Source organism: Aspergillus sclerotioniger (genome assembly GCF_003184525.1).
Source record: "Aspergillus sclerotioniger CBS 115572 chromosome Unknown BO94scaffold_12, whole genome shotgun sequence".
Lineage (NCBI taxonomy): Eukaryota > Fungi > Ascomycota > Eurotiomycetes > Eurotiales > Aspergillaceae > Aspergillus > Aspergillus sclerotioniger.
The window spans coordinates 799568-817180 of NW_020291002.1; the positions used below are offsets into that span (position 1 = coordinate 799568).

Below are 17613 nucleotides of genomic sequence, written 5' to 3' on the forward strand. Positions count from 1 at the left end.
CTGTCCTTACCTACCAGGCGCCGTCGTTCTTGTCCCTGGACAATCGGTCATTGTTGGCGCGCTCCCGAATGCTTGGCTGAAGGTCGCTCAAGTCAGTCATTAACCACGCCAAACCGTCCACTTCAGCCTCTCCGTCGTGCTTCCCATTCAGCTCCGGCTCGGACTACACCTGTCCCAACACTCGCTAGCATTGAAGTCGACCAATCGCGAGGAGCAATCAGCTCCAAGAGACAATCACGATGATCTCCGACAAGTATGAAACGGCCTTGCTGCAGTCTTGGCCGTAGGGGCCATCGTCGGATCGCTGTATGCTGACCGTGTGCAGGTATATCGGCCTTATTTTGGCCATTACATCTACAATGGCTATTGGTATGCGGTGCCCTCCCTGATTCCTCTTCTGTATGTGCTGACGGTTCTCTAGGTACAAGTTTTGTCATTACGAAAAAGGTTCGTTCGTCCCCAATCGCCGCCGCCGCATAACCGCCGGAATTGCCTTCTGTCGTCGGTATCGACTGTCGCCCCGAATGAGCGACTAATTTTGTCATACAGGGTTTGATGCAAGCATCCGAGAGACATGGATTTGAAGGCGAAGGGTTCTCATATCTCAAAAGCCCCATCTGGTGGGGTGGTGTTATTACATGTACGCCAGCCCTTGTTCTATCCGTTGTTGCTCGAGTGTGAGGAGCTGATAAGGAATCATAGTGGCCGTTGGAGAGATCGCCAATTTCGCCGCATATGCTTTCGCGCCTGCCATCCTGGTCACACCATTAGGTGCGCTAAGTGTCTTGATCGGGTGAGCCTTTACATTGCTGGTCGAGGTCTTCCGTGCAATACGCTAACCCGCACTAGTGCCGTCCTGGGCTCATATTTCCTCAAGGAAAGACTGGGGGTTCTGGGGAAGCTCGGATGTGCCATGTGTCTGCTTGGCTCGGTCGTGATTGTCCTTCATGCACCTCCGGACAAGCCCGTGGAGAGAATTGACGAGATACTGGGCTACGCGCTGCAACCAGGTATAAGCCACTCTCAGTCACGGTTCCGACTTTAGTAGGCTGACCCAATCCATCTACAGGATTCTTAGTCTACTGTCTTGCGGTTGCGATCTTCTCTACCGTCATGATTTACCGCGTCGCTCCCGTATACGGCAAGAGGAACCCTCTGATCTACATCTCCATCTGCTCCACAGTCGGCTCCGTATCTGTCATGTCCATCAAGGCGTTTGGTATCGCGGTGAAGCTTACTTTGGGGGGCAACAATCAGTTCACACAGGCTTCGACCTACGTTTTTATGATTGTCACGGGGTTCTGCATTTTGACGCAGATGAACTACATCAACAAGGCATTGAACCAATTCTCTACATCGATGTAAGTGGATGTCGAGCTTGCGCGACCTGCAAAATCACTGACGCCCTTTGGCAGCGTCAACCCTCTCTACTACGTCACATTCACAACTGCGACTTTGTGCGCCTCTTTCATTCTCTTCAAGGGGTTCAACACGACCGACGCTGTTAACACGATCTCATTGCTGTGTGGATTCTTGATTATCTTCTCCGGTGTATATCTTTTGAATCTATCCCGGCATGACCCAGATGGACGGCAAATGCTCAACTCGAAGCTCGATGATGAAGGAATCCCTACGGACGGCATTGCGGGTTTCCAGACGCGGCGATCCATGCAATCCCGTCGCAGCAATGAGCCTCACCGTCGGAGCTCCTCGGGCGCTTACATGAACGGTCACGGGGACCGTGAAGGGCTCATGCGCGCCTACGATGTCGAGAACCAGGCGTTCGGGCTCTCCGACTTGGCCGGAGACAGTGACGGGGAGCCTGGTCCTACTTATAAGCGAAGTGACGAGGTAGATCGCTCTTCTCATCAGCCCAACAAGAATTCCGCCCTATAGAATGATACGACCCCCGACTGGTTTTCTGCTTGCTGGCTTAATTTACGACCCAGAATATTGCTGTGACGTTTTTCTTTTCTACCTTGTGTTTCCCCTCTTGCTTTTCTTTTCCGCCTCCGGCGCTTCTCTCACCTCTTCTTCTACCTTCGACCACCTGTGATTTTTCGATGGAAAAGGTGCCGCTTTCTGGATGCATTGTACTTTTACTTGTCTGCACGTGCGAGGAAATACCAGGATGAGGAACCAGAGATGCCCATGAATGATTTGGATGTGCATTGGGATTGTTTGCTTTTTACCCCTTCTGTTGCTTTTGTGGTTTCTCCCCCCGTCTGGCATGAATCGCGGGCGAACGCCTGCGATAGATCCGAACTGTATATAGGCCTTAGGATAAACTTTGCAAGATAGACCCTGTGCATTGGCTTGCGGACCTGGTTGAGAGCTTGGCTTGATGAGTGTATCCTACTTGTTACTATTGAAGTACACCGTATGTATTTGACCGCGTGGTGGATGGGGCAAAAGTGACGTAAAGGGACGATGGCTCTCGAGATCGGGCTGGCTGGTTGGGTTGGGCGCAGTGGGGTTCGCGCTCGAAGATCGATGATGTCGCACGCTGGCCGAGCAAGCGTTGGGGTCAGCTCCTTGGCTACCCAGATGGCCTGTTTTTCAACACCATGGCCCCCCAGTTATAAGTACTCTTAAATGTGTAGCGAACTAGCGATGATCATGCAGGCAGTGTTGTGGACAAATGGGTTAGAGATGCTCGGCTCTGCAGCTTAGCTATCGGCGCTCTTCTTTTGCGCTTCCCCACTCACCGTGACCGTCCCAACCCCGCGAATATCCAGCGACATGCCTGGCTTGCTGCGAAAACTAGTTATCATCGCCGCCGTCGACGGGCTGATCCTTCAGTCGCCCGGCAATGGACTAAGACATGCTGGAAACAATGAACCCGCTTCTCTTCGTATCGACTATAAGACCAACAAGGTTTCCTCGCTCCCGGCGCTCGCGTCGGACCACGACGAGGACAGAGACTCCGGCTTGGAAACCTATGGGCTTGTGGGTAAGCAGTCCACTCTTGCCAGTGTGGCCTTCTTCTGTGCTTGTCTCGCTCTTGAGATGAAGTCGCATACCCAATTCTGTCTCGAAAGCGCATAGCTGACGTCGGACCTGAACCAAAGGGCTCCTTTCCGTTGCGTCATATTCTTTCCTCATCTCTATAACGCAGCGACAACAAGTGGCTCAGATCCAAGGGAAACCTATCTACGCTGTAACCAATGTTGCTGTGATTCCTACATCGTCGCAAGCAGATGCGATCCGCGCGATCTCTCAGGCAAAAGAAAGCCTGTCTCACGGAGAGAGTGGCCAGGGAGAGACTGCCTCAGACGACAGTAGCACAATATCAGACACCGAAACTGAAGGCGGCGACACCGAGATCAGCACTGCACCAGCTTCTCCGGAGCAGGAGATCACCCATTCCAGAGCTCGCAGTGTCGGCAGTATCGCTGAAGATGTGATCGGTAAGAGGGTCCGATTCGGGCGCTTCGCTGCAAATTGGTTGTCGAGGAAAACTCTCGGACTACCAGGGCTTGGCTCAGCAGGTCAGACTGCTATAGAGACACTCGCGGGAGATTCCAGAGGGACGACTGCAGAGTCGGATTCTAGAGCCTCTGATGTGAATGATGAACGTACGAAGCCTGTTTCACAGAGCAATGATGCAACACCCAAGACCCTTGGAGAGCCCTTCTCATCTGATCCAACAGTGGAGTTGCTTCCAAAGCTGCTACGTTATACGAAGATGATCTTTTCTTCCCAGAATTTCTTCTTCGCATATGATTATGATCTCACCAGAAAGTTTGCGGCACAGGAAGAGTCATCGCTGAAGAACCATCTGCCGTTGCACAAGATTGTGGATGAACTGGTATGAGCCTCACCTTCATCATTGAAGTGAAGAGGGATATGCTAATCGATTATTCCTAGTACTTTTGGAATCGTCATCTCATGGCTCCCTTCATAACAGCTGATGCCCATAATTTTGTTCTTCCACTAATGCAAGGCTTTGTTGGCCAGCGAGAATTCACCGTAGAAGCTGCAGAATCTACAGCAGAGACTCACGCCCCAGAAAAGGGGGAGCCGAAAGAGGAGCTTCTTGAAGGGCGCATACTGGGTGACAAGCAAGAAGCACAGGCAGACCAAACTAGCGACAAGAAGCGTGACTATCTCCTCACCCTGATCTCCCGCCGTTCAGTCAAGCGCCCAGGTCTGCGCTATCTCCGTCGCGGTGTCGACGATTTGGGGAATACTGCCAATGCAGTGGAGACAGAACAGATTCTTTCTGTTCCTGAGTGGGATCCGTCTCATAATGTCTACTCCTACCTTCAAGTGCGCGGGTCTATCCCGCTGTACTTTTCGCAGTCACCTTATGCATTCAAGCCGGTCCCCGTACTGCATCATTCGACGGAAACGAACCAGCTTGCCTTTGATAGACACTTTCGGAATCTTAGTCGAAGATACGGAAAGATACAGGGGGTCTCACTTATTGACAAACAAGCAGGCGAGTTGAAACTGGGAGAGCAATACGAAAAGTACACGAAATCCTTGAATGAGGCAGGGGGCATAGATGGTGTCCCCCTCGCACTAGAGTGGTTTGACTTCCACAATGAGTGTCGGGGAATGAAGTTTGAGAATGTGAGCCGCCTCGTGAATCGCCTGGAGGCAACCTTGAATGAATTCGGCGACACTGTTATACAGAACGACACTGTTCTCGAGAGCCAAATAGGTATTGTGCGCACGAACTGTATGGACTGTCTCGATCGCACTGGGGTCGCGCAATGCGCGTTTGGTCAATGGGCCCTCGAGCGTGAATTGAAGCGCGAGGGCATCAGCATAGATCTAGGCCGTGACTCATCTACTCGGTGGTTCAATACACTCTGGGCAGATAATGGAGATGCTATCTCTAAGCAATACTCCTCGACAGCGGCCTTAAAGGGTGACTATACGAGGACCCGGAAGCGGGATTATCGAGGAGCATTGAATGACTTCGGCCTCACCCTATCCCGCTACTATAACAACATCGTCAACGACTATTTCTCGCAGGCGTGTATCGATTATCTCCTGGGTAATGTCTCTACGCAAGTGTTCCAGGAGTTTGCGGTGGAGATGCAAACTACAGACCCCGGGATCTCGGTCCAAAAGCTCCGGCAGAATGCTATCGATACTAGTTGCAAGATCGTCATTAGCGACCAGTCGGAGGAATTCCTAGGTGGCTGGACTATGTTGACCCCACGGCAGCCTAATACTCTGAGGTCCTTGCCATTCGAGGAGGCTGTGCTTCTGCTGACAGACGCAGCCATCTACAGTTGTCGCTTTGACTGGAACATCGACAAGGTGTTATCGTATGAACGTATCGACTTGCACTCGGTGACACGGATCAACCATGGCACTTATGTCACATCGGTCCTGACGGAGGCACAGACAGATGAGCGGAATAATGTTGGGCTGGTGATCGAATATCTTGCCGGTGATGAGAATGCATTACGGGTCAACACCCGGTCTCTCCAGAGCCAGGTCACCCCGGAATCCCTCGACAGCAATTCGCGTCCTAGTACGGAGTGGAACATGTATTCGTGGTTCAAAGGAGGTTCGCGACTGACCACGCGGCTCATTGCGTTCAAGGCGCTCCCGCCAAGTTCGACAAGCGCGACAGTAAGCCAACCAGATTGGGTTCGGAGTATATGCGAAGAAATCGAGCGCGCCGTGATGGCAGGGGAGGCACAACATGAGGAAGGGGCACGATCCTCCATCCTTGAGTCGTCAGACATCATTTCAGTAGAAGAGGCAAAGAAGCGTACTGGGTACCTTGAGCATTTGGTCTACGACATCAAGAAACTGGTCTGGGCCTAAACTGGGTTAACAAGCTGCACCAGGGGAAGGAGGAAGAGGTTTCGGTCTATAATTATTTCTACATACTTCCAGTCCAGTGAAGATTAATGTCAATGAGGTTCAAAAACGGCCCTGTAAATCGGTAGATACATTGCTGGGGTACATACATGGTCAACGCTCCATCGATCGCGATCGGCCATATGCACGGGGTCGTAGGAGCTCAGGCGGACTTTAGATTTAGACAGCTCTGATGGAGCTCGTGGAACACGCACGATATCCTCTGACAGGTCATTCTGGAGCGGGCGATAGCCTGATCCCCGCCGACCGGTCCCATGATGGGGCAGGCAAGCACGAGGGTAGATGAGTACCGAGTCCAGGATTCCGGATGGCACAGATGCATAGATGTACATTAGTAGGAAGATACCTAGGAGGGTACGTGCATTTCTTGGTTCAGCCACCAGACGCTATCTCGATCTATTGGCATTTGTCTAGGTTTGTTAGGAGTCGTCCTGTTTGACTTTGCTAACAAAGGGTATTATATGCCATGCAGGTGGGAAAAGGAACAGAAGCTAGGTAGATAGCACTAGATGGTGGTAGAAGGTAGAAGGTGGGAGGTGGAGAGACACAGCAACCGATACCCCTCTCTGGGCTGGCTGTGTTCGGAGTACCTCCCGTAAGGCAGGTATCAGGAGGTTACAAGAGGTAACAAAAGGTATCGGGCATAGTCCCCGATGACCATACCAGATTGCTGGTTGCCTTGCCAGCGGAGGGGTGGTCTTGTTAATTACGGTCTCGCTTCTTACCGCAGGCGCCAGACCTCGGAAAGATAGAAGAGGGTCACCATCGACGATACCCGCCATAAACATCGTCCATGTATTACTGCCCATCGCCCCAAAGGGCCAACAGGATCTTGCAGGTGCGGCCCTCGGGATGACGGAGAAATCCATGGTTTGAGTCGATTCATTGGATCGATCCTCATGTTCCGGTGCTCTCCTGCGTCCGCGATGGTTCAGGACGTGGGCAGAGAGGGTGTGAACCGCCCAGCAGTGTAAGTACCAAGTACCTCCCGGGCGCACGGCCACGCAGCAGGTACATGGGTTTTGCGGTATGCTACCACCACTAGCCCCCTCTGTATTTCCACCGCGGTTGCTAGCACGAAGAGAGTCGGCGTCTTCCTGCCCTCCGCCAGCCAGGGGAATTTTCTCTTGTCGTCACCGGACGGGCTTCTGGCTCGATTGCGACTTGGTCCACTTGGGAATATTTGTGCGCCTCATCAGCGCTCCATCAGCTCTCGCATCTGATTGTCCATCGGCTCCCTTTGTCTAGTCTTTCAGACAATTTTTTTCCCTTTGTCTTCAATTTTTTTTTTAGCCTGTCCGGGGAAGAAGGGGCTGGAGCCGCTTCCCACAAGAGTCCAGGGCGGGGTTTCTTGGGCTACACAACGTCCCTTCCACCCTCTCTTCCTCTCTCTCGACCGTCCTTCTTCCCGCAATTGCTCCCTCCTCTGCCTTCCACCTTCGCGACACAATGGAGTGGCAACCGCAGGACGATCCATTGAGGCAGCTGGCTTGCTGCCTCAGGGATTCCCTCAATCCCTACGATCGCCCAGTCCAAAAGCAGGCCGAACAGGTATGTTCTCTCGCTTTCGTTCTTCCCCTCTCTCCGTCATCGTCGTCTCTTTTTTTCTTTCTCCTCTCTGCTTCTCTCTCCGCACATCTGCCTTCAAAAAGTGGTCATCTTTGGGAAGGCGACCCGTTTTTGTCACTCACCAGCTTTTCTCTATCTCCATTATCGGTCTAGGGACCTGTCTTTCGCCTCCCTGAAAAATTCAAAATGGCTGACTGGAGCTCTTTATTTTCTTCTGTCGTCTGATAGATGCTAGTACAAGCAACCTCATCGCCCGATTATGTCAACTATATCACCTACCTTTTCAGCACTCCGCAGGCGTCGCCGGTCCTGGGAATGGACAATCAGTCCTACGACTTGGTCCGTTTCGCCGCTGCGATGAACCTCAAGACGAAAATCCACGTTGCGTACAACACTATCCCCCAGCCTTGTTTGACCTATATCCGATCAGCCACCCTGCTCGGGTTGCGCGACACAAACCCGCACGTGCGGAAATCTGCCGGAACAATCATCACAGAATTGGTTCAACAGGCCGGTCTGTTAGCTTGGCCTGACGTACTTCACGAGCTGTTGACGCTCGTCGACAACACCTCGGGAACTGTTCAGCCCACGGCGCAGGAGGCGGCTATGTCCGCCCTCTCCAAGGTCTGTGAGGATAATCGCAAGATCCTCGACCGTGACTACCAAGGACAGTGCCCTCTCGATGTGATCATCCCGAAATTGCTCGAATTCACATCCAACCAAAGCTCCAAAGTCCGGTCAATGGCGCTGGGCACCATCCACGTCTTCCTTCCCCACCGCCCTAAAGCCCTGGTCGCTTCGATGGATCTGTTCTTGTCGCAATTGTTCCAGCTGGCTAATGACTCAAGTACCGACGTTCGCCGCACGGTCTGTCAGACATTCGCGCAGCTGGTAGACTTCTCTCCCGAGAAGCTCATCCCACACATGGAAGGCTTGGTCAATTACATCATCATGCAGCAGCATAACCGAGAAGATCCCGAGCTTGCGCTCGACGCGGCTGAGTTCTGGCTCGTCGCGGGCGAGCAGGTGAAGCTGCAGCAGCCGCTAGCTCCCCACATGTCCAAGATCGTCCCGGTGTTGCTTCAAAGCATGGTATATGATGAGGATGAAGCGATCCGGCTGACTGCCGAGGGAGACGATGCGGAGGTCGAAGACCGGGAGGAAGACCTCAAGCCACAATTCGCCAAGTCGAAGGCCGGACGGCTCGATCTCTCTAAGTCCGAACAAGCGAACGGCAACGCAGCTCCCGAGGAGGAGGCCGAGGACGACGATCTTAGTGAAGGTGAGATCGAGGACTCCGAGTTTGGCGATGATCCCGAGGACGAGTGGACGCTCAGAAAGTGCTCCGCTGCTGCGTTGGACGTTTTCTCAAATGTGTATCACGAGCCTATCTTCGAAATCATCCTGCCCTACCTGAAGGAGACCATTCGCCATGAGCAGTGGCCTCAGCGGGAAGCTGCTGTCTTGACCCTTGGTGCGGTCGCGGACGGCTGTATGGACGCGGTCACTCCTCACCTCCCCGATCTCGTCCCGTACCTCATCTCGCTGCTGAATGATTCCCACCCCGTAGTTCGACAGATCACCTGTTGGTGCCTTGGCCGATACTCTGAATGGGCATCGCACTTGGGTGACCCCGCGGAAAGAGCGCGCTTTTTCGAACCTATGATGGAGGGTATCCTGCGCAGGATGCTAGACGGCAACAAGAAGGTGCAGGAGGCAGCCGCCTCCGCTTTTGCGAGTCTCGAGGAGAAATCCGACGCGAACCTCGTTCCGTACTGCGAGCCAATCCTTCGGCAATTCGTTGAATGTTTCGGAAAATACAAGGACCGGAACATGTATATTTTGTATGACTGTGTTCAGACTTTGGCTGAGTGCGTCATGGGAGAGCTGGCCAAGCCTCAGCTGGTAGAGATCCTTATGCCTGCTCTCATTGATCGCTACAACAAAGTCTCAGATCAATCTCGGGAGCTGTTCCCGCTACTGGAGTGTCTAGGATACATTGCGGCGGCCTACGGCGATGCATTCTCTCCTTTTGCTCCTCCTCTTTTCCAGCGGTGCATCAAGATCATCTACGAAAACTTGCAGGAGTATATGGCTTCCGTTAACAACCAGGCTATCGATGAGCCGGACAAGGACTTCTTGGTCACGAGCTTAGATCTTCTGAGTGCGATCATCCAGGCGATTGATCCGCAGAAGAGCGGCGAGTTAGTGGCCAACTCCCAGCCCCGGTTCTTTGACCTGCTCTGCTTCTGCATGGAGGATCCGAACTATGAAGTCCGTCAGTCGTCATACGCTCTGTTGGGTGACTGTGCGATCAACATTTACCCTCAGCTCGAGCCCTTCATCCCAAACATCATGCCAACCCTGATCAAACAACTGGATCTGGATCTGATCCGCGACGATGACCGCCACACTGGATTCAGCGTTCTCAACAATGCCTGCTGGTCGTGCGGTGAGATCGCCGTCAACGAGAAAGCTGCGCTGTCTCCGTACACGGAGAAGTTGTACCAGGGACTTTGCATCATCATTAACAACGAGGAGATTATCGACTCGGTAAACGAGAACGCTGCGATGGCTTTGGGTCGGCTTGGAATCTGCTCTTCCGACCAGCTTGCGCCTCGTCTGAGCGAATACGCCGGTGCCTTCCTTAAGTCGATGAACAAGATTGAGTTCACGCGTGAAAAGGCTTCCGCCTTCCTGGGGTTCAACCAGGTAGTGATGAAGAACCCCGAAGCCATGGAATCCAGTCTGGTGAACTACTTCCAGGCTATCGCTGCATTCCCTAGCAAATCGATGAACCAGGAGGACTATCGTGACATCCAGAGCTCATTCCAGCAGGTATGACCCCAGATTTCCAAAATTTCTCTAGAAGAAGGCGTGACTGACTTTGATGCAGGTGCTGCAAGGATACAAAAATATGATACCCAACTTCGATTCATTCCTGTCGCAACTTCCGGCCCATGTTGCTCAGAAACTTCGTTCTGTATACCAGATTTAGATCTATGTTTGTCATGTTAATGTTTCGTTTGAAAGCAAAATTCATGGCGAAAGGCGCATAAAACTGCATTTCCTTTCCTTTCTCCCACGCCGGCCCCTGGCTCGGTCGTTCGCTTCTTTTTCGATCTCCGGGCGGAGTGAGCATGGATGGGACCGCCATCTTGTGGGTATGGTTGATCGGGCGTGTTGAATCCTTTTCTTTCGACTGTGCGTGGATCGCCGTGTCGGGATCTGCATAGAGGGAGGGCTAATGGGCTGGGCCGTGGAAAAAAAACACATCATCTGGGGAAGACACCTGGGATAGTATAGCTCGGGACTATATACCAGGGGCGAGGGAATGAACAATGAGAGATGCGTAATGGCCTGATCGACGCATGATGATTGAAATCCTGTACCTTTTTGTTATTAGATAGACTAGTAGAATAGTAAATTAGATAGCCTTTCTGCACGCAGGGGTGTCGGTTGCCCTGCAGTGCCTTTGCCGTTGGCGTTGAATGGTGGTGCACCACGTTATCAATCAATCTGCACGCTGTAAATGATTTGACATGATGATTGATCGACAGGAGCTATCTACGCAGGTGCAGAGGTCCGCTCCGCGACCATCTATCTCCCTATCGTAGCTCCGAAAGGACTGCCACTTGGACGGGATAGATAGGGTACGGGGAGGTACCTGACAAGTCTCCCCGCGACGGGTGTCCAGCAGTGTCGGCATCATCCCGCTCCACCCCTGTACCTTTCTTTCATCGCCCGACCGGACATTCCCACGTCGCTGCAAACATCCATGGTGGGTGCTCTGCACCCCGGTCTGGAAGTGTTCCAGGCCAGCAGTTCGGCCTCTCCGATAGGATCCAGGAGAACAGGCGGTTTGTGTGACATCACTACATCAGTGGAAGGGGGGGGGTTCAGCCAGATCAGAGACGGGTTCGCGAAATTGATGATGCATGACTCACGACCCATGTTCAGTCGACGTCAGAACATAAGCACTATGTCTCCCGCCAGTCTTTCTTTCGAATCTTCCATGCAGAAGGAAGAAAATTGGGGGGGGGGGGGGGATTTGTCACCCTGTGTTACCGGCTTACTCCAGTTTATCTAAGCATCATAGTATTACTTACTAGGGATAGTAAGTAATAAGTAATAAGTAGTGGTGGTGTATAGTAGTAGTGACTCCTACCCAATGAGGTATGCACGGCGAAAGCGAAAATGTTTCGGCCGCTAGTTGAAAAGCCATGAGCAGGTTTTCGGATTTTGGACATGCCATATGTCTCCGTAGTAAGATTAAGAATAATAAAAAGAAGAAGAATAATAATAATACTACGTTGACTAATTTGGTTGGACGGGGGTTCCTGGCCTGCTTGCCTGCTTGCCTGCTTGCCTGCCCGTCTGCCTGCCTGGCCGCCTACCTACTCACCATTTACTGTGACCTGTCTGACAATCTCTCCCCAAGTCGAATGAGGCTGTGTGTGTTTGGGAGGTTCCATTTCCGAGGACCGGTGGTCACTGACTTCGATAGGTCGCCCGACGGGCTGGATCTGCTGGGATGTTCGGGTTGAGGAAGTTGGTGGTGGGTAATCCTTCAGGTTGGCCACGAGGAATGGAAGGGTTATTGGGTTCTGACATGGTTGATCCCAGGCCGTGGTTTTTGGGGGCTAGTTTTGGTCTCGCCTTTTCTTTCTTTTTTCCCCCCTCAGCTCAGCATCTGAACATCATCCCATTTGATTTTTCTTATTTTTATTTTTACTGTCTTTTTTTTTTCTCTTAATATTATTTCTCCCAGGATAAAGTTGGCAGATCCCAAAGCGGCATAGGCCGCCTGGGCCCAGGGCTTCCCGCACTAACCGGATGCGGTTGTATCTGGCGAGGGCTGAGCCACTGCGGAGGTTGTCATTGGCCCTTGGAACAGGATCTGCCGAGCCAGTGTCGGTCAGTGTCTGTGAGTGGTCCACTCTTCCCTGTCTGTCGCCGTCCAATGCGGAGAATGGCCGTAATGTGGTGATTGGCCGGCTGAGATCTGGGTCGGCCTGCTCCGACGACAGTTTCCTGACTGGGGTTAGCCAAGGTGGGCTAACCTTCAATGACCTCCGATGACCCCGTGACCGAGGGTACTTTGGGCGGCCATTGTAGAGACTCGATTCGCCCGAGTGTTTCGGTGTCTCAAATCGATATCAGTTATCTACGATTAATCTATTATCTATCAATCCATCTACTCCTGCAGCAACCCAAGTCGACGAACTAACCATGGTCGGCCCTGGAGATCGCCTCAAATACAACTTGGCGGCCGAAAAGGGTCCAGCTTGAGTCAGTAGTCAGTAGTAGGTAGATAGTGAGGTGAGGTGACTGACTGACTGACCGACCAGCATCCCTTTCCTTCCCACACTCTCGGTTCCTCAACTTCTGACATGTGGACAGGGATCTAGGCGATGAGCGCATATCCCTCCTCCTCCTCCGTCATCACATGGCCTAGTCGCGATCGCCGGGACAAAAACGTGGCAATGAGGCTTTGTGCAACGACGCATGCAACCACCCCTCCTCCTCCCTCTTCAATCCTCCATCAGTGATGCAGGTCGAGGCGTTTTCCGCTGTCAGGCGGGCTCTAGATTTAGCTTACTTGGTCGGATGAAGGGGACGATGACTGGTGGAAGGGCTCCAGTGCCAATCTTACAGTCTCAGCCTCCCCGTGACCGTGGACCCGGCCCGCCGCCCCGGATGGTTTGGCACCAGCAACCCTTGTCCGAATTAGCCTCTGGGTCATCTTCAGAGTTTCGATGGGTCCGACTCGCTGAAGGTTGGATGGTCGGACCAGCCAGTTGGTCTCCCACTAGACTGCGAATGTCCAAGCGTGCCCAAACTAAAGGACCGACTCTTCTGGCTTCCACCCTACCAGCTCCTGTCTATCCAATAGATATCCATCAGGGCTCTCAATCCTGGCTCCAATCAACAGACTAAACAATGTTGTCGTGGAGGTTTCCTTTTAGCTTTAATTCAGTAGTTTAACTCTACCCTTCAGGCCGGTATCTATCACCGCCTTCCTTTGTTTCCTTTTTTTTCCCCCTTCCTCCCGTTTCATTTGATGATTCGATCTGTACCATTCCCCCCCAACTAACCATAACCATAATCTCCGGCCATGCTAGAGTTTCTCGTCTGATGAAAGAAAACCGCCGAGAGCCCGGGCTGGCCATGGGTATGACAGCTGACGTTGTTTCATCCGGTCGATTGGAAACCGAGAATCGCCAGATCAGATTGGCTTCCATCTGTCGAGGCTGAAACCGTGTTACCTCCGTATCGCATGCCCCAAGGCATGTGGACTACTAGACTGTCTGCTTACCTGTGCATGACGGTGGTCAGAATGCGATCTGCCCTCGCTGCATATGTCTGCTGAGGTAAGGTGCCCGGCCAAGTTTAGAGCGCGTTGATTCGATTCGATTCTCGGTGGATCGCGTCTATCATCATCGACCGCTTGGATTGCCCCACTTGCTGCAATCGAGGACCGAATCTTCTATGAAGGGAAGGCCCAAGCTACGAGGATTCTCTGGCGACGTGCCATTATCCATCCCAGGTGCCCCATGGACTGATGGATGTGCCGTCAGTCGTGATAGGAGAGCCCCCACCGGTCGATTAGGGACTTTTACAGCCTCGATCTAAAACTTTAGCTCGGCCGGGACTAAACCTAACTGACTCCAGGTCCCAAGACTAGGACGCCATGGATGCTCTCAAGCAGGGCAGGTGAGTGGGTGTATTGGCAATGGTCTTCCTCCATCGCCTTGAGGACGGCGCATAATAGATTGAAGTATGCAGGTTTTTGGGGGTTGTACTTATTCTGGCCCCCCCCTAAAGGAGTGCGCGGGTCGGATGCTGCATGGCTGCATGGCCTCCTGCACCGTTACACAGGGTCTGCTCGGCAAGAGTAGAATGGCCGACTAGCAACCCCTGGGCACCCTCCTCACGGCCAATGACCGAAATCAATCCTGCAGATTGGAATTTTGTCTGCGCTCTGCTCGGCTGTCATGGCTAGATTCAGAGATTTCCACCTGCTGATGACGTCCTTGTCGGTGCGAAAGGTATCCCATAGATACCATACCTACTACAAGCGAGATGGAAGGACCTGTACAAACCACGTTTTTAAATGTCGGACTTTGTCGGGACCTACAGAGTATCTAGTATCTACGATGTCGATCCAAAGACCGTCTGCGAGACCCGCTGCAACTGTTCATTACCCACCCCGGAAAGGGGAAATCATCTCCCAGGCGCAATGACTAGCGACCGGAACCTCCACCCTAGCGCACTTTAAGGTTGTGACATGACCATGAATAGTATTTTAGATGACTTCCTGCAATGTGCACCCCTCCACTGGGTGCGAGGAGGGGTTGGGTCTTTTTTCAGGCACCATGAACGGTGCGCTCAGGACGCCTTGCAAGGCAAACCCTTCGGTGAGCGTCGCGCGGGACGAAGAGAATACTCAGCGCACTTCGGTGCTTGGCGCAGGGAACTTGGACCAAAGTTGACATCTCCACGAGAGGAGGCAAGCGATCGATGAATGAATGAATGAGGGGTGAAGCGCAGGAGAAAAAGCAAAGGACCTACTGGCCCGGATAAGGGGGAAGATTTACGGGCCATCCAATCAGCGTTCCATCGCTTATGCCATGGGGTGCTGCCCTGGTCCAATGGCATGTCTACAATCCCACCCCGGTCATTCTTGGGATTTCCGATGAGGACCCTGACTTGCTTGCTTGCTTGCTTGCAAGCAGAAGCATCGTCACGATTTGTCGAATACCGTTCCCTTTGCAATCGTGGCAGCGATCCCAGCACGGGCGGCGACTCTTAGCTTCCCTGCTACTATAACGATCATCCTGACATCCCCCGAAACGGTAGGATCGGTGTCCATCCGTGATCTTATTCGATGGCCCACCGATTAACATCTGGCTGTGGACGTGAAGACGGCTGGGACAGTTGAGCGGGTCTAATTAGACTTATGGGCTATGGCACTCCGTGGGGATGATCTGTTAGGCAGAGGCTCTGGAAAGGAACGGGGTACCTACCTACCAGGCTACAGACCATCTGATAGTAGCATTCTGCCTACCGCGTCCCCGGTGACTACTTCCCAGAAGGGATGTCAGACCGAAGCCTCGCCTCCGTCTCAAAAGGGTAGGCCTCAGAGGAAGGTACCGAGAGCCGATCTAGATGATAGACGGCGACTCCACCGGCCTGACAGGCTGTCTACTGTGTGTCATATTATCGACCAGCACAGCCCAACAACGAACCAACAATATGCCAGCACCAGAGGGTAAAGTTCCCCGGCCCAAGTCTAAATGGGAGAGAACCATAGGACGAGGGAGCGCCGCTCACTTGGTATGGGGAAAGCACTCCCCACCAATATCAATAATGGTAACGGAAAGGCAGCGCTTCGGAACCAGAGATGGATCCCGCCAGAGTTTGGGTTGAGGATTCCGCAGACCCCGCCCAGACTATCTGGACTCCAGGAGACCACCGGGGGTGTGTCAACTTACCAGAGAACTGAGCCTGGGGCATTCCTAGACCGTGCCCGCCACCACCAGGTCGGGGGCTAGAAGGGCTGTGGCATGATACTGGGTTTGCGGCGTAGGGATGTTTTTCTGGGAATGGATGAACTTGCTTCTTTTTTTTTTAATGAGGACGGATGGTTTGAGTTTGAGGGTTCCATCGATTGACCGTGGAATGGGCGATGAACTCCAGATTGATGCGGCTTAGACCTGAGGAGTAGGACAGAGGCGGGCACTGGCACTGGTACTGGCACTGGGCACAGAGGCGGGCATCGGAGGCGTGGATACCGTCCCGCCCACTTGGATGGGGGGAATGAATGGGGGGAAGGGAAGATGAAACGGAAAAGCAAAAAGATGGAACCCAGTAAATCAGGTGGACGGTGGATCGCAGGATCCTCTTGACTAGACTGCTCCTAGAGAAGTTCCTAGACTTGCTAGTCATCACGGAGGCAAAGGAGAGACGGGCAGGAGTCAGCAGCGCAGGCATTCGCTTCTGGCGTGTTTCATTTCAACGGATGGCCCAAGCACTTTTTTCCAGTTCCATCGCTGGCGGTGATGCTGCCATGTGGCCGCCCCGTGCTCTCGTCTTCATTGGCCTTGGGGTTATTTTAGTAGCCAATCACATCCCACGGACTGGTCCAAATCTATCCCGAATCAGCATGTGGATCCAGCTGGCTCGCCCGCGCTAGTCCCCTCTCGGCGGAAGAGGCTCAAATGCTCGCAAATAATCCGAAAATCGTCTGCGACAAAGCTGCTGCTGGCGGCTGCTGGCTTGCTGCTGAGCTGCTGGCTGAGCACCAGGATGATTATGGTCGATTCTTCACTTCCAGATGAAATCATCACTCCTTCCCGCGTCATCCAGAAGAATCGAATTAACCCCCCCTGCCTGCAGCCATGGTCCGATCCTGCTGCTCCTCCCCCGTGTCTGGCCTGTCTGGCCTGTCTGGCCTGTCTGGCCTGTCTGGCCAGGGTTACCCCCCACCAGCATGCTTTTGCAGTTTGGCTGCTGTGAGCATCCTAGACGACCACGGTGGTGGCCGTATTTCTTTTTCTCTCCTTTTCCGGAGCTGCTCCGGTCCTGACTGGCTGTGAGGAGTGTCTGGAGATCAGCATCTGACCGGTCGTACCGTGGCGCTCAACATCTTGGCTTTCGCTAACCCCAGAGATTCCACCCGTTCTCGCTGGCTGGAATTTAATTTATTTTTCCTGATTATTTATATTATTTATTTGGATTATTTCATTTTTCTGGGTTGTCGGTTTTCGGTTTGTCCCTAGTAACATTTTAGTATTGTTTTTCTTGACCGCAGGGGTGAACTGAACTGCCAACGATCGATTTTCTGATTTGTTTTTTTGCATTTTTTTTTTCTTTTCCAATCTGATGATTATTTTTTTTCATCCTTTAATTACCAATCCACCATCGGGGTCCCTCGACCCGCAGCTGAAGTGAAAAGTGGCTGCAGGTCTTGTTCCCTACCGGCCGGCCGGTCCTGACCTGTTGATTTACGGATTGTTCGCTTTCCTCCGCCTCTTATAGTTGCGGCCGCTGCTGCTGCTGCTACGCTTGCTGCTTGCTCTTCCACTAATTCCTGCCTGACGATACTTTTTTTTTCTTACATGCTATACTATACTCGTCTTGGTTGGGCAAGGCAGGACCACTAGAGAGAAAAATAACGAGCATCGTTAT

At 52.7% G+C, this 17613-nt stretch overlaps 5 protein-coding genes across 5 annotated transcripts; all 5 read left to right on the forward strand.

The window, feature by feature from the left end:
* Window positions 1-239: 239 nt before the first annotated feature.
* BO94DRAFT_585176 (DUF803 domain membrane protein) lies at window positions 240-1896 on the forward strand (the record flags this gene model as incomplete). Its single annotated transcript, XM_025615676.1, has 8 exons — window positions 240-253; window positions 326-369; window positions 422-447; window positions 550-640; window positions 703-793; window positions 850-1010; window positions 1070-1361; window positions 1416-1896. The coding sequence occupies 8 exons, from the start codon at window positions 240-242 to the stop codon at window positions 1894-1896; spliced, it is 1200 nt and encodes a 399-aa protein (XP_025468171.1).
* A 722-nt stretch (window positions 1897-2618) lies between these two features.
* Window positions 2619-5903, forward strand: BO94DRAFT_491402 (SacI domain protein). Its single transcript, XM_025609153.1, has 3 exons — window positions 2619-2953; window positions 3072-3811; window positions 3871-5903. Exons 1-3 carry the CDS (start codon window positions 2743-2745, stop codon window positions 5791-5793), a joined length of 2874 nt encoding a protein of 957 aa, XP_025468172.1. The 5' UTR covers window positions 2619-2742; the 3' UTR covers window positions 5794-5903.
* Window positions 5904-7009: 1106 nt separating this feature from the next.
* BO94DRAFT_52305 (putative importin beta-2 subunit) lies at window positions 7010-10807 on the forward strand. The gene is made up of 3 exons (XM_025610202.1): window positions 7010-7401; window positions 7648-10257; window positions 10316-10807. The coding sequence occupies exons 1-3, from the start codon at window positions 7300-7302 to the stop codon at window positions 10415-10417; spliced, it is 2814 nt and encodes a 937-aa protein (XP_025468173.1). The 5' UTR covers window positions 7010-7299; the 3' UTR covers window positions 10418-10807.
* A 680-nt stretch (window positions 10808-11487) lies between these two features.
* BO94DRAFT_52589 (uncharacterized protein) lies at window positions 11488-12125 on the forward strand. Its single transcript, XM_025610329.1, has one exon. The coding sequence runs from the start codon at window positions 11643-11645 to the stop codon at window positions 11964-11966; it is 324 nt and encodes a 107-aa protein (XP_025468174.1). The 5' UTR covers window positions 11488-11642; the 3' UTR covers window positions 11967-12125.
* Window positions 12126-16705: 4580 nt separating this feature from the next.
* On the forward strand, window positions 16706-17069 carry BO94DRAFT_52599 (uncharacterized protein). The gene has a single exon (XM_025610338.1). The coding sequence runs from the start codon at window positions 16760-16762 to the stop codon at window positions 17009-17011; it is 252 nt and encodes an 83-aa protein (XP_025468175.1). The 5' UTR covers window positions 16706-16759; the 3' UTR covers window positions 17012-17069.
* The last annotated feature ends 544 nt before the right edge of the window (window positions 17070-17613 follow it).